This window comes from Ranitomeya variabilis, chromosome 5 (assembly GCF_051348905.1).
Source record: "Ranitomeya variabilis isolate aRanVar5 chromosome 5, aRanVar5.hap1, whole genome shotgun sequence".
Taxonomy (NCBI): Eukaryota; Metazoa; Chordata; class Amphibia; order Anura; family Dendrobatidae; genus Ranitomeya; species Ranitomeya variabilis.
The window spans coordinates 225,316,685-225,332,620 of record NC_135236.1 but is presented as its reverse complement, the minus strand read 5'-3'; the positions used below and the strand labels follow the sequence as shown (position 1 = coordinate 225,332,620).

Here is a 15,936-nt window from a genome sequence, read left to right as displayed (position 1 = left end):
TTCATTCCCTAATGTTTTCTATTGGTGAAAGGTCTGGACTGCAGGTGGCTAATTCATCACCCGAACTCTCCTCGGAAGCCACGTTGTTGTGATGGATGCAGTATGTGGTTTAGCATGGTCTTTCTGAAATAAACCAGGCCTTCCCTGAAATAAACATTCTGTATTGGAGCATATGTTCTAAATGCTCAGCATTGATGGTGTCTTCAAGATGTGTAGGCTGCCCCATACCATCAGATTCAGGATGGTCCCTCTCCTCTTCAGTCCACAGGACTCTGCATCTGTGGTTTCTATAAAGGATTTCACTTTTTTTATTAGACCATAGAACAGTCTTCTATTTTGCCTAAGTCAATATTAAATTAGCTTTGACCCAGAGACGATGGCAGGATTTCTGTATTGTTTGATATATGGGTTCTTCCTAGCATGATATAGCTTTAAGTTATTGTTGTAGATTGCCTGGAGAACGGTTTTCAGACAGTGATTTCTGGACGTATTCCTGATCCCATGCAGTTTCGTACTGTGCTGCCTAGGGATCCTTGGATCCACGCATCCAATACTGCCCATCAGCCTTGTCCCTTGTGCCCATAAGATTCAGATTCTGGAGAAATGCAACTTTTACGTTCTGTTGGAAATCTTATAGCCATAATTTATTCTAAAGTCTTTGAATTCTTCTTTTATTTCCATGTTATACTGCGGGCCAACTATTTTGTAATTGGGTCTGTAGATTTAGCCGTGGATTTGTTCGAATTTTGTGTTTTGTGCAATGGATTTCAATGCATAACTGCAACTATGCACATCTAAAATCCACAAGACATTTCAAGGTTGTGTGTGTGAACAAGCCCTTACATGGAAATTGGGTGGAAATATGGTTGACTTCTGTTCTTCTTTCATCATAGTCAGGCTATGTGTTCTTCTGACACTAGCCATTTTCAGACAATAGCCAGCTTTAATTAGTAGATTTATGGGTTCCCATGCCTACTTCAATCTAAAGCACGTAGGATCTCTTGCAGTTGCAGCGTTCCTTGGCAAGTTGCATTGGACCCTGGACTATTGTGCTTTTTTTTTTTTTTTTTAAAAACAAAAACTTTACCTAAACATTGGTTTATTGATTGGAAATTTATGAGGTGCAAAACACTAATGCCAGAAGTACAATGGAGTAATAAAATGGGCTTGGCAAGTGGCCAGAACTACAGCTTCATGCAGTGTAATGAAAGGTGTGTGGCTATAGAGAAGACTGCTGCTGCATGTGTCACTGCTGTCTGTGACAGTCACAACGCCTGCTTAGAGCGTCTGTTTGTTGTGCCTGTCACGCAGCCTTGACGCATGCAGCACCGAACAGCTGATCAGCTGGCGCTCTCCAGGTATCCAGGTTCCCAAGGCAGCTATTCGGGAAGTGCTATAGCTATACAGATAATCACTTATTCAAAGCTATTTGCTCATCCCTAATCACGGTTTAGCAGAACTGTTATCTACAAGTGCTTCTCACAAAATTTGAATATCAAAAAGTTAATTTATTTCAGTTTTTCAATACAAAAAGTGAAACTCATATTATATACTTTTGGCACCTGTCCACACTGCCAAAAGTACAAATGCCTGGTTTAAAAACAGTATCACTGTGCTTGATTGGCCAGCAAACTCGCCTAACCCCATAGAGAATCTACGGGGTATTGTCAAGAAGATGAGACACCAAACTCAACAATGCAGATGAGCTGAAGGCTGCTATCAAAGCAACCTGGGCTTCCATAACACCTCAGCAGTGCCACAAGCTGATCACCTCCATGCCAGCCACACTGATGCTAAAGGAGCCCCAATCAAGTATTGAGTGCATTTACTGAACATTCATTTTAGTAGGCCAACATTTCGGATTTTAAAATTATTCAATCAAGCTGGTGTTATAAAATATTCTAATTTACTGAGATAATGATTTTTGGGTTTTCATTGGCTGCAAGCACTAATCATTAACATTAACAGAAATAAACAGTTTAATTAGATCACTTTGTAATGATTCTATGAGATTCACTTTTTGTATTGAAGAACTGAAATTCACTTTTTGATATTCTTATTTGGTGTGAAGCACTTGTACATCTATTTAGTGTAATTGCCTTACATTTTTAATATTCAGTTTTAGTGCTTTATAAAGAATAGAAAATGTGTGTGTGTGTGTGTGTGTGTATATATATATACTTTTTTTTTTTTTTTTCTGAGAACAAGCGAATATCCTATTGTGGGCAGAAGGGCTGTAGATGTGAACGCGCTGCCTGGTGCTAAACATTCCCCACATTCCTGAGCTGCAGAAATGCAGGAAACTGCCGTTCAAATAGGAAATGTATTGAAGAGTTGAATTACTATCGCATTTTTCTTCCCTTTTTTGGGGTAAAATGTCTTTTTTAAGCATAAAAAAATGAGGACAAGCCACATCACCAGTCTGTGGAGCTTGTACCAGAATGTGACATCTGCCCCACATGTGCGCGCAGCCATCTTGCACTGTGCTGAAGGCATTCTTTGCCCATAAGTGGAGGTAGAATTTATACTGGTTTCATTATTCCACAGTAATCACCATTATTACTTTTTATAGCCTCTAAGTTATTTAGAGATTCTGTAACTGTAGTACTGCGCAGTTGCTGAATATTATTTATCTACTATATCCTAGATGTGATGTTACAAAAAAATGTACTAGTCATCACTGCTAAAGTGCTGACATCAGGTTTAGGTTAAAGGCTTATGTGGTTTCTACAAAACTAAATAAAATCAGAAGTAAATGCTATAAAATTATGAAGAAAGACCAACCACCTCCAATTCTGCTTTTCCCCCTTGTCTTTGCGACTGGCCAGCACATGACCACTGCAGCAGTCACGTGCAGGCTTCTTGTAAACCAAGACAAGGGGCATCTGGATCAGGGTGAGTAGTGATTGTTTTTTTTTTTGTGTTTTTTTTTAATATAGCATTTGTAGCTGTTAATTTATTTCAGAAACTGGATAATCCTTTATTTTATAACAGTAATTTTTATTCAATTTTCATAATTTTACAGTTAGAAATGAGACGAAACAATCACAATTTGGCTTACAAATTAGAGGATCAGAAAGAATGGAGTACAATTAGATTGAGCTCTTGGAAGACATTTCCCATGATGATCCCTTTTTAATAATAGTGAAGGTTGAAACTGGAAACATCCCTGCTTCACAGCATAATAATTAATAATAATAATAGCTTGGCTCATTTAAAGTACAACTTTTCAGGTGTGGGTTTTGTTTTTTTTTAAAAACCTGTCAGTGTTCACTGTATGCATTTAAAATACATGCATTACTGTCTTCTGCCGTTTCCAGCACCGCACCTGTCCTCTTCTGGATTATGCGACTGCAGCCGTTTCATACAGCGTCTTTTGTGTAGATGGGAAATCAATTTCTCAATGCAAGTCTATGAATCTCATTGAAAGTCTGAGAACCTTATTCTAAGGCCATGTCCACATGTTCTGTATTTGGTCAGTATTTTACATCTGTATCTGTAACCCAGAACCAGGAGTGGGTGATGAATACAGAAGTGGTGACGGGTTTCTATTTCTCCTCTGATTGTAATCCAAAACCAGGAGTGGAACAAATACTGAACTTGTGAACGTGGGCTAAGAGAACTAATGGGTGAACAGTTAGATCTGTGGTCACGTGATGATGGAGAGGACTAGAGTAGCACTGGAAATGGCAGAAGACCGTGATGGGTACAAATTTCAATGCACTGTGGATTACTGCTCACTAACTGGTGGAGAAGGAAAGTACCACTACACAGATGGATGTTATACAGATAGATATTTGATGGATACAATAAAATTATAAAATTCATGTCACGTACAGTAACATCAGAGTGACAGGTTAGTATAGGATAGATATATAGATGATCTTTTTATATAGCACCAATATATTCTGCAGCACTTTACAGTTTGCACACCTCATCATCACAGTCCCCGATGGGGCTCACAATTTAGAATCCCTATCCGTATGTCTGGAATGTGGGAGGAAACCGGAGACCCCAGAGGAAACCCACAAACACTGGGAGAACATACAAGCTCCTTGCAGATGTTGTCCAAGGTGGGATTAGAACCCAGGACCCCAGCGCTGCAAGGCTGCAGTGCTAACCACTGAGCCACCGTGCTGCCCCATGACACATGTATATGTATGTTACATAGTTAGATAGATGGATATTAGACAGATGTATATTAGGAGGGTTTTTTTTTATGTAAAGAGTGATGACCTGAGTGGTCAGTTAATGATGGGTGGGAAAAGCTAAGAGGTTTTGCAACCAAACATCAGCAGGGTTAGTTTGCAATACTATTTTGCTGAATGACAGCTTGTATAATTATACCATAGATATAATTTGTTAAGCAAATCTGTCACCTGATTTAACAAATTTCCTTCATTATTAAATAGAGCTAAGGATTAGTCAGCCACTGTAACTTATAATTTTTATTTGGTTTTCCTCCTAGTATTAAAATGAAGATCAAAGTCATCAGGTCTAAGAGACCAGTTTAATAAGGTTTGCAGTTTATATTGTAAAATCTGGTGACAGATCCACTTTCAAGGGAGAAAATGTCTTGTTTGCTGAGAATGCCTTCTGGGAGTACTGCTAATCATACCAATAAGAAAGCTTCATTAATATTTGTCTAAGCACAGATCCTCCCTACATAGATACATGAATCTAGTGGGGGCTGGACTGATGGCGCTCCTACTGATAACTCGTCTTCCTTTTTATTTTAAATATTTCTACATCATTAAACACCACACTATTGTAAAGTCTGTCAGCTCCTAAAAAGGCTTCCTTGAACAGACGTAGTGGTAGCCACAGCTACTAGCAGATCCGTAAGGAACCAAGGTTTTCATCCTCTAATCCATACAGAGATCCAGGTCGCGTCCATGAAGTAGCTGCAGGATGCAGTAGTGAGCCTGAGTAAGTAGACTAGCTGGGTCAGTAACAGAAGGGACTGAATCCGAAGGCCATAACATAGTCTGAGAAATAACTGGGGTCTAATACCAAAAGGTTAGTGACAAGCAAAGCCAGACAATCAAAGGTCAGGGGGATCACAGACAAACATATATCCAGGGTCACAAGTCGGGTCAAGGACAGGATGAGTTTAACAGAAGAATAGCAACTCGTATAGGGAGTAAACAAGCAGAATAACTGGCAACTCCAACAGTATGCTGGGAGTTTAATTATGGTGTGGTACTGCCCTATTAGCCACAAGAGGCGGATAATTATACCTGCTGGACAGTAGACCTGGCAGTACCATATCTCGGGCTGTCCAGTACTTGTGCTGTTGGCCATGACATCTCTTCCATCACCAGCATAGCCCACAGACTGAATACAGTGGCGCCTGGTGACCGAAGCAGATGTCGCTGTAGCATATCCCTGGATGTAACCACGCTTACATATCATATTTTTTTAATCTAGGCACAGAAGCTATAATTCCTACATTGTTCTGGAACTGGTACTTCAGCACATCCCCATTTAGGTATAAGGCCTGAACTGATGAGGTGCCCACACTGATCACTAACTCATGATCTAACCTTTTTAACTAAAATATTATCATTGAAGGAGTTTTCCCATGAACTATCTTTTTATTCTACGATCTATTAAATTAAAATAAGTTCCACAATTGGATGTAATTAAATAAAATGTCCCTGTGCTGAGATAATCTTATTAATGTGTCCCTGCTGTGTACTGTGTAATGGCCGTGTCTGGCCGTACAGGAATATGGTCTGATCATACCACAGCTCCTGGGCAGGGGAGAAAGCAAAAAAGTATACAGACATTACACCATGGGATCACAGCTGATTCTTTCTGTGAGGTAAAACATTTCCCTCTGTTTTTAAGCAATGTTTTACCTCAAAGAAAAATCAGCTGCGATCCCTTGCTGTAATATCTGTGATCTCTGCATGGATCTACACCTGGTATTACTGCACATCTACCAGATTGTTCCTTTTTAATTTAAAATGAACCGGTCTGCTCCCAAGCTCCTGCTAAACACACATTTAATTTCTAGAAATAATTATAATAAAAGAATTAACTTATGTCTCATTATGTAAATGAGCTAAGATTAATAGAGCAGTGCATTGATTCCCAAGAATAGACCCGGGTCATGATCGACATCCACCACCAGCTTCACATTGGCTGGCTGCAAAGCAGGATTGGCATCACTGATACCTACCTGGATTGTAACGGGTAACGTTTCGCCTTGTGGAGAGTGCTAAGCAGCTCTAGTAGAAACATTACCTCTCAGACCCTCTGTCAGAGGCCTCTCTTCCACCCAAATCACAACTCCTGCTTTATGCTGATGAGAGGCAAACCGGCCAAAACACGTGTCCCCAAAAGGAGTTTCTGGTTTGGCGCTTATTCTTTCATTTGGCAAGGCTCATTAAATGGTTGATATTGCCATTTTTTTTTATTGCTACTTCCAGTAGGTGGCACTAGAGTTCATGTGCAAAACCTTTTTCCTCTCTGAAGAGGGTATTTGCAAATTTAATACCTGTCTGGACATACACATGGCTGCAAAGTTATAGAGCCAATTATCACCTGCTTAGTTCCCTATTGTATTATGAAGTGGAAAGTGAAATCACACAGGTTTATATGAATAAGGACTTGTTTTGCATGAAACCTCAGGGCTCTTTCAGACATCTGCAATTTGGTCCCAGCATAGATCGCAATTAGTGATGAGCGAGTGTACTCCTTGCTCGGGTGGTCTCCAAGTATTTTGGCGTGCTCAGAGATATAGTTTTTGTCGACGCAGCTGCGCATGATTTGCGGCTGCTAGACAGCCTGATTACATGTGGGGACTCCCTAACAGGCACTCCCCACATGTATTCAGGCTGTCTAGCAGCTGCAAATCATTCAGCTGCGTCGACAAACTAAATCTCCGAGCACGCCAAAATACTCGGGAGACCACTTGAACATGCTCGGGGGTGGGGGGAAACCCGAGCAACGAGTATACTTGCTAATCGCAATGTAGACTGTTTGACTCTCCCGACCTGAGCGTGACCACCCCAGAAATACATGAAGCTGTCCTACTCAAGTCAGGAGACTTGCGTCCTGTCCGTGCATTGCAGTCTGTGCTCGGATAGATTTACATAGGCATCTGAGTGAGCCCTGAAAGGGTACATACCATATTTTGTGTGGAATTTCCATAGCAAAATCCACTGTTACATATTTCCCTCTTTGTAATACAGTATCCATATAAACTGACATTAGAAATCTTTAAAAAAAAAAAAAAAGTACACCAGCATAATTAGGTCCAAGAGATGTATTTAATAATACATGCAGCTTTTATTATTAAATGCGTTGAGGCTATGTATGCGGGTACATGTAGTGTGACTTTTCTGCTGCAAATCTAGTGCAGTCTGTGTGCTACATGGGAAATCTTGCTGCTGATTGTAGAATAAAATGTGCCACATTAGCTCCTAGTTACATGTGGATTATACTTTTGGCATACATGTAATTGAGTTGGCGGTTGTGTAGTTTATGTAACTTCATAAAGTAAAGGTAACGTAACTGACAGGTCTATCCCTGTACACCAATCGGGAGAGACCTGGTAGTCTAGGCAAAGCTAAGTGGGGAGAAGCTGTCAGTGACTGGACTTGGACTAGTCATCGAGACGCATATTCCCAGATTGGCTTTTCAAAGGATGTCTTCTCCGAGACGCCGCAGCATTAAGACTAAAGCATACATGGCCAATTCATGTTCCCATAGATGGGACGGCATGAATCTGCTGTAAAGTTTCTTTTAAATGGATGTTAAGATTGGCAAATCATCATTAATATGTGTAGTTCTCAGAGTTGAAAGACTTGCATGGCCCTGGTGCGGCAGTGACATCTGTAGTCTGTGGCCACCGGACTAGAACCCTACAGACCTGCCGCTCCCTGTGCACATAGCCTAAAGTAGTATTCCAGAAAGTGAATCCAACGATGGATATTTCCCCAGTGTCTGTGTCATGGTCAGTGCAGAATGCTCCCAAAATAATGAGCTTTGGCCAAAATTAAAACCGTGTTGTGGTATAAAATAGATGTTCTATCACTAGTAATAAGAGGCCAACCAAAAACTAAAAGGAGTTAGTTTCTCCAGTTACCCTTCACACCTCCGCTGACGTTGGCTAGGCTGTTACGATTTTGGTGGAGTAATAGTCCTAGTCTAAAGAACATACATTGTTTTAAAAATTGTCACTTTTTTTCATTCTCTAACTTTCTCGTACCAAACTCCTACATTTAAATCTCAAAATATTCTAAGCATTTCAAAAGAGAACAGCAATTGACAGTTCTTTATTGGTCATTCAGAGGTTCGTGGTGCCTTAGAAATGATAAAACATGGTTATTTCATGTAGTAATTGCTCCACTACACTTCTATTTCATTAAGAGTCATATGTGAATATAGGAAAAATCTGTATGGAGGACTTAAACAATATAATTAATCACCATTTTCATGTTTTATATATTTTTTTTATAGTTAGAGTAAAACTTAGAGTAGAATAAATAAGACTAATGCTTCCTTTTCTTTGTGATGTCCATTCCAGGGTTTGGGTCAAAACTGCTACAAAAGCGATATGTCTGATTTACTGTAGGGCTTTTATCTCAACTACTGTTTTTCTTCTATTTTCAGGGCAGCAAAGGACATTACAGATACCACTGGCAAAGCCACAATGTCAAGCACAGCGGAGTGGATGATATGGTCCTGTTGTCCAAAATTACTGAAGATTCTATAGTGGAAAACTTGAAAAAGCGCTATATGGATGATTTCATCTTTGTATCCTTTCCACTGCGTTTTATATCAGATCTATGAAGCCACAAACTAATTCTGATATAAAAAATGTGAGATCTCCTCCTAAATGATCAAATTCCTGGAGATGAGTCGATTTGCGAAGGTCTAATGATGTCAGATGTAGTCTCGGGAAATTCAACTCCCCAGCTAATAACTTTGTCGTCTTTACTGTTTGTCTACATTACTGTGCTACATTTTCTGCATCTACATTTTATAGGAGTATGTAAATGCTTATATGATGGTATTTAGTAGCTCGGGTAATGGCACCACAGGATCACCCAGGTTTGCCAAAGATATTTTTTTACCATATTATTTTGTAGAAAATCAAAGTGACTTTTTTAGGTTAAAATGTATTAGCTGAATTTGGCTGACCAGGGTCACACCATGAACTGTGGGGCAGGACAGTTGGGGGCAGATATCCTTTGTGCTGTCTAAGACTCTGCCCCTTCCATTGCCCAACACACTCCAAGTTCTTCTTTCAAACTTCACAGCCGGTGCCACCGAAACGTCTGGTTTTAAATTGCAACTAATATCATATAAAATTATTGCTATCATGCAAACTAATCTGCAGTCTATAATATTCAATAGGATTCTGCTCACCCCATGCTGTGGTTCATAGTCAGTATATTCACTAGAAAACATTCCAAAGCATACAGCCATGTGCCCTTAGATGTACACTGGCCAAACTGAATGACACCCTTTTCCTGTATGCTTGACCAATATGTGTTAGAAATGTATTCTCCTCTATACACATTTAGGCCAGTCTCACACGTCCAGATAATTCCGGTACCGGAAAAATCGGTACCGGAGTTATCCGTGTCCATGTGCTCACGTGGCACATCAGTGCGGCAGCCGTGTGCCGACTGGGTACCACACGGACCGTGCAGGAGACAGCGCTAGAGATAAGCGCTGTCCCCTGCATCTGGTGCTGAAGCCGGAATTCATTCCTTCTTCCCAGCAGCGTTCGCTGGAGAGAAGGAATGAAAAATCATTTTTTTTAATTTTTTTTGTGTTTAAAATAAAGATCCTTGTCACCACCCCCCTCCCACCACCTGTGCACCCGCCCGCTGGAAATAAAATACTCACCCGGCTCCCTCGATGCTTCCTCTCAGCGCCGCAGCTTCTTCCTGTATGAGCGGTCACGTGGTGCCGCTCATTAGTGATGAATATGCGGCTCCACCCCTATGGGAGGTGTTGTTGTGACAAGCATCTTTATTTTAAACACAAAAAAACAATGATTATTCATTCCTTCTCTCCAGCAGTGTTCACTGGAGAGAAGAAATGAATGGTGGCTTCAGCACCACAAGCTGGGGGGACAGCGCTTACTGTAGCGCTGTCTCCTGCACGGCACACGGACTGCACACGGACAGCATCCGTGTGCGGTACGTGTTTTACACGGACCCATTGACTTTAATGGGTCCGTGTGATCCGTGCGCTCCCACGAACACTGACATGTCTCCGTGTTTTGCACACACACGGTCCGCAAAAAATCAATGACATGTGCAGACACATTGATTTTAATGTGTCTACGTGTGTCAGTGTCTCCGGTACGTGAGAACTGACATCACACGTACCGGAGTCACTGACATGTGAAACCGGCCTTACGAAGTCGCAAACTGTATAGATTGCACTTAAAGGGTTATTCTCATCTTAATGATTTCTCATCTTTTATATATAAGTAGGGGATAAATTGCTGATTGGATTGGTGGGGGTGCTATCAGTCATACCACCTCCAAAGAACACTGCTCTGAAGTGCTACATCTAAATGGACTTGCGCACCCCAGCTCCATTCATTCCCTATGGGACTGCATAAGATGGCCAAGCACAGTTCTCAGATTCTTCTGACACTCCCATAAAGAATGAATGGAGCAGTGGTGGTGGGTGTCCAACCAGCGCTCCATTCAGATGAGGCTCTGCAGAGACCCTTAGAATCTGTGGAGGTCCCAGCAGTTGAACCCCCACTAAATCAGCAAATTAACGTCTATCTTAGGAATTGGTGATCACTGCTAAAGATAGGAGTAAGCAACTTTCAGACTTGGCAAATAATAAATCTCCATCGTATTGGCATCCCGTATTTTAAATATTGAAACCTGCTAGTTTGATTGTTAAAAAAGCACATCATACTACTTCTGCCTTGTAAATCTTACTACCAAAACCTTTGAACTCAGCAGAATTTTATAGCGGAATTGTCACGGTTTCTGTTTCCCTTCACATTAAAGATTCCCATACATTTTTTTTTAATCTCCATTGGGTTTGAAAAGAATAGCTTTGTGTAGCCTTTTGTGAATGGAAAATCTTTTATGTTCTGGCAGGTGATGTTTCTAGAGTTTATTCTCTAGTATAAAAAAAAAAAACCCTATCCAAGTGACCACTGCAGTGAACCATTAGTCTTAGAATATCCTGCTTTTTAAAAAGTTTCCGGGCCAAGAATAAATGTCTGCAGTCTGTGAATGCAAACTTCCTCATCATGGCAGTGTAATGTTCACACTGTCATGATGCCCCTCTGCCCATTCTGAAGAGGAATAGTCATGTGATCTCAAGTATGCAATTTACATAGTTGCTGTCACATGCCTACTAGATTCTCATTAGAACATGACTGCCCACTCACACGGGGAATATAGAGGAATCCTGACAGTGAGCACATCACACACTGCCACGATTTCAGCAGTCCAGTCAGTGCGCATAGTGTCAGATCTTGGAAAACCCCTTTAGTAACTGTCCTGGGGATTTACATGTGATGTAGTATACATGTAGACCAGTGAATAATTGGTGGTGGAAGCAGGGACATTCCACTAATGTGGTGTTAGAACCCACAAAGGATTAGCGTAGCGTCCAGTAGACCTTGAATGAACCGATTGTTTATGAGCAGTCATGAATGAGTGCTAAATGGTGCCGCTTAAGGCTGGGATTATTCCCCGCACGATCAAATAGGACAGCTTGTAGATAAACAGTTACACGATCAATGAAGGATGTTCTAGTAAAAGCGCATGTTCTGTATGCGGAGTGTCCATAAGTCTCTTCTCTCTTCGGAGTGACCTATTGGCCATAAATGTTGCACAACCTCCTCATAGTTTACATGACACCATGCATTTTAGACTTTGTATATGTGATATTTAAGGCTATGAAGTTTACTACCATATGGCAATAAGACAAGCGTTACATTGTATAGGCTTTGTTCCTTTTTTTGTCACAATGTATATATTTATACAATGTATTCATTTTAGTTTGAAGTTTATTGTCCCATATTCTTTGTACTTCTTCTTTTCAATGCTGTGTACATTTTTTGAAAACTGCTGAGTTCCTGTATTTCCCTCGCCATGCAATGCCTTATGGCACGGTATTATAGAAGGCCTGCTTAGGGACTGTCGTTTGGGCAGTAAGGTTCTGTTCACATCACCCCTGCTGTGTGCAGCCCACATGTACTTCTTGAAATGCTCTTAATGTGTGTGCCAAGCATATACATAAGAGTAGTACAAGCTATGATTATTATTTCTGTGTAAGCTAGTAGCCCGTGTAACTGTGTCATATCTTGGCTATAGCGAAGTGTAGGAGAGCGAATGTGCCGGTATTCGGATTTGGCAGATGAAAATCAAATTTCCATGGCTGAATTTGAGTTCATCATATTTTTTCACTGTGAACCAAATGTCCTGATTGCCATGAAAACAAGCCACTTATGATCTTAAGTTTCCTGGACCCTAAAACATAATGAAGGAGTTAAAAACCACAAAAATATCACCCACTGGTCTGTCACCACAACTTATCGCCTGTCCTGCGCTCGCTCCAGAACACGCAGCTTTGGATACGGTCGTCTTTTCAATGGTGCATCTGCCACCTAGGCCTCAATACACAAGTGACTAGGCGAGTCGTCGCAGGTTAAGGCCTCATAATGTGCCTCAGTCTAGTAGGGTTTGGAAGCAAAATGTGAAACCGGTAGCCTGAGCTGCGCCTCTGGAGTGAGTGGAGGACTGAGAATTTGTGGGGTTTGAGTATATTTGATTGGTTTTTTTACCCTTTGTTGGCTGGTTTCATCTGGGCTAAGTGGCTGCCATTTTGCTGGCTTTCTAGCAAATCTGAATTATTTTTTTTTGAACCTTGTACAGTGAAGCATAGTGGGTTTTCTTGTGTTGCTTAAAAATTGTAGACTTTGGGGAGAGACTTTTCTCAGGCCATGCCTTTTTATAGAGGGAGACTGTCGGTGAGATCAATCCCCCACACCCAACCACTTATATGGGCATGCAGATTTTTTTTTTTTCTTTTTAAATGTAAATTCTTCAACTCCTCGGCATCTATATGTTGCTGCAGTCCCAAGAAAATAGTATTTTAATTAAGAAGCAAGTGAGGCTCTGGGCGTGACTGAGCACTAACTAGCCACTTCCTCCCCAGGTTATCCCCACCCAGCACCAGCCGCTTTAACTTGCTTGATGGCTTGCTATCGGATTTCCTTTGCTGGTCCCTGTCATCACACTGGCTTATCAATCTAAATAAGCTGGTGCTGGAAACAACCTTTATAGGCAGAATCTCAGGAAGTGCTCTGTCATGCCCAGAGCACTTAACACTTAATTTGCATATGAATGAAAATACTGTAATACTGTCCCAAGTGAGGTGACTTACAAGTGGAGGAGCCGATGGTTAGGTCTGGTCTTATGCTCCTTCACCAGCAGATATTTTATGGACAGAATTGCTGGTTAGTGTGCCGAAGCTGCATTAACAAGAGAAAATGGCTGACCGCGTTACAGGGATTTTACCATGATTAAATCTCAGCTGTTCTTCCCTTTTGTGTCCTGTCAGCTGTTTGAGCGTGCTGCAGCGCTCTGGAGGTTCAACATATTGAACTTGGCATTTTTCTCAACAATTATCAGTTTTAACTTTTTGACCTTAACCTCTCACAGACATACATTGGACCTGTCTTGATCTCTGTGAATCCATTTAAACAAATGCCTTACTTTGGAGAAAAGGAGATTGAAATGTACCAAGGAGCTGTAAGTATGGTATAGATTATGATTTTGTAGACATTTATTTTTGTCCATTTTTAATACAAGGTAATTCTACTATTAAAAAAAGCCTGAAAAAGGGCCCAGGAAACCCTCAAAAGAATGAACATATGTATTTTTATCTGAAAACTATGTGTTGTTCATATGCTCAGTTTTTCGGAGTGTCTTAACCACTGCAGGTTTCCAAAGACGCCAAGCAGTTCGAGTATGCAGGCCGCCTCCACTCTGGCGACGCTCAGACACCTTTCCTTTGACTTCCATTTGAAAGACACCTGGACATTTAATCCTTTCTAATGTTTTTGCTTGAAAAATGACAAAACCAATCTCTAAGAAAGATGCTATAGGAAAAAAAGGAGAACCTTTTTGAAAAATTTTGCATGGTCGCTCACCTGAAAGACATTGTGCACATACCCTTGATGCCATCTATAAATGTTTGTAGTCGACAGACCAGGAAAATGTAAGACCATCAGTCTACATACAGACTGATAATAGAAATCTATAATATTTAAAGGGAACCTGCCAGGTGGGTCATGCTGCCTGAACCTGCAGCATTTCTGAGAAAACCTGCTTTAAGCTGACTGTGCGATGACTAGTCAGAGGCCGGTCACTAGTGGCGTCCCCCTACCACGCCTCCCATGACTGATGGATCTCTCCCTGTACATGGGCCATGTTCATTTATGAGGTTTTTGCTGTTAAATACAGTATACCTGTCCCAGCAAAGAGCATGACACTTCGGAAGTCTCAAGCACATGTTGCTTATTTTCCTTGCAGATTTTAAGCAGTTTCTAATCTGCAGCCAGTTAATCCTTTCAGCATTTTTGCAGTGTTTTTCACACATTTTGATGAATTTGAAAAAAAAAAAAATGAATAAAAAAATGCATATTTTGTGCAGCGTTTTTCCTGCCAATATCCGAATTTGCAGCCGAAACATCAGCTGCAAACCCTGAACATGTGCACATGGCCATAAGAGGTTAGTCATGGAGTGCGGTCAGGGAGAAAATGCTGGGACCTTACCTCAGACTTATTGTGAAAGCTGGCCTTCAACTATTGCTTTTGGATTGTGTTTTTTTTTTTTTCGTTTTTGTTTTTTTTCTTCAACTCCACAGCGTTTTGGTGTAAGGGCGCAGCATATATTTCTATGCAGCTGTCGCACTCTGGTCAGAAGAGACGCCGGGCAGTCCATGCCCTGCAGTGCGATCATCGTCCATATTATACAGCCGTCTGACTGCGCCCTTAAGCAGACATACCTGAAATAAGTGTCCGATTCATGTTGGATCTGGCAGTATAACTCCACTGACAGGTCCTCGCTAAATACAGATGGATACAAATAATTTGAATATACACATCATATACACTATATAAAGGCTGGGGCGCCATGGCTTCATTTGATCATGCAGCCTCAAAGTTGTGGACCGCTTGTGTCAATCATGACCGCTCTCGTATTGACTCTGTGTGCAAATTTTTCTCTGTACAAGGCATTTGAATTCCTGGACGATGGCAGAGTAATCGAACAATTTCAGTATGTCTTACTGGCAAGCTCTGGGTTGTGTCAAAACTTAGCTACTTTTTTTCTCTTCGCCACGACAGCACCCACTTGAGAGAGGGGATCCGCCCCTAGGAACAGGAAACCCTATGGAGAGATAAAAGGGGCGGTCCCCCTCGCTCCCACAGTTGGTTTCCTGTTCCTACGGGAGACCCTTGGAGAGAAGAGGATGCCCAGCCTGGATGCCGCTTGCGCAGTTTACCTTTATGGGACGGCAAGGGCTCCAGAAGCTGGAAGCAGCGTCGGGGGTCCTATGGCAGCTTCCCCCCTCTGCTGGCAGGTACTGTGAGGCCAGGTCCGGGGAGTCGCCTGGCTCATGGAGATCCACGCAGCAGACCTGCATGGACCAAATCGCTGGGGTAAGGAGATCCTGCGGCGCCATCCCTCATGGTGCGCAGGCAGCGTGGGTCCGGTATACTATCCCCCGGAAGCAGATCGTAACTTCCGGGGTGAAACAGGAGGAGGACGGCGCCTGCGCTGATACTGGTGGAGGAGAGCGTTCCGTAAGCCCACGTTTAATAGAAGAAAGGACTATAAAAACCAAGACCGCTGGGCTAATAAAGACTTTAAGCAGAAAGGAGCGTTTTTCGGAAAACGTCCATTCAAACCTGAGGATAA

General features: G+C 41.6%; 1 protein-coding gene across 1 annotated transcript in view; it reads left to right on the top strand.

Moving 5' to 3' along the window:
- Window positions 1-15,936, top strand: part of MYO1E (myosin IE) — a 189,285-nt gene that overhangs the window by 61,040 nt on the left and 112,309 nt on the right. Inside the window, exons 2-3 of the mRNA XM_077263863.1 lie at window positions 8,626-8,769; window positions 13,674-13,763. Coding sequence (XP_077119978.1) covers window positions 8,626-8,769; window positions 13,674-13,763 — 234 coding nt within the window. The remainder of the gene's footprint in view (window positions 1-8,625; window positions 8,770-13,673; window positions 13,764-15,936) is intronic.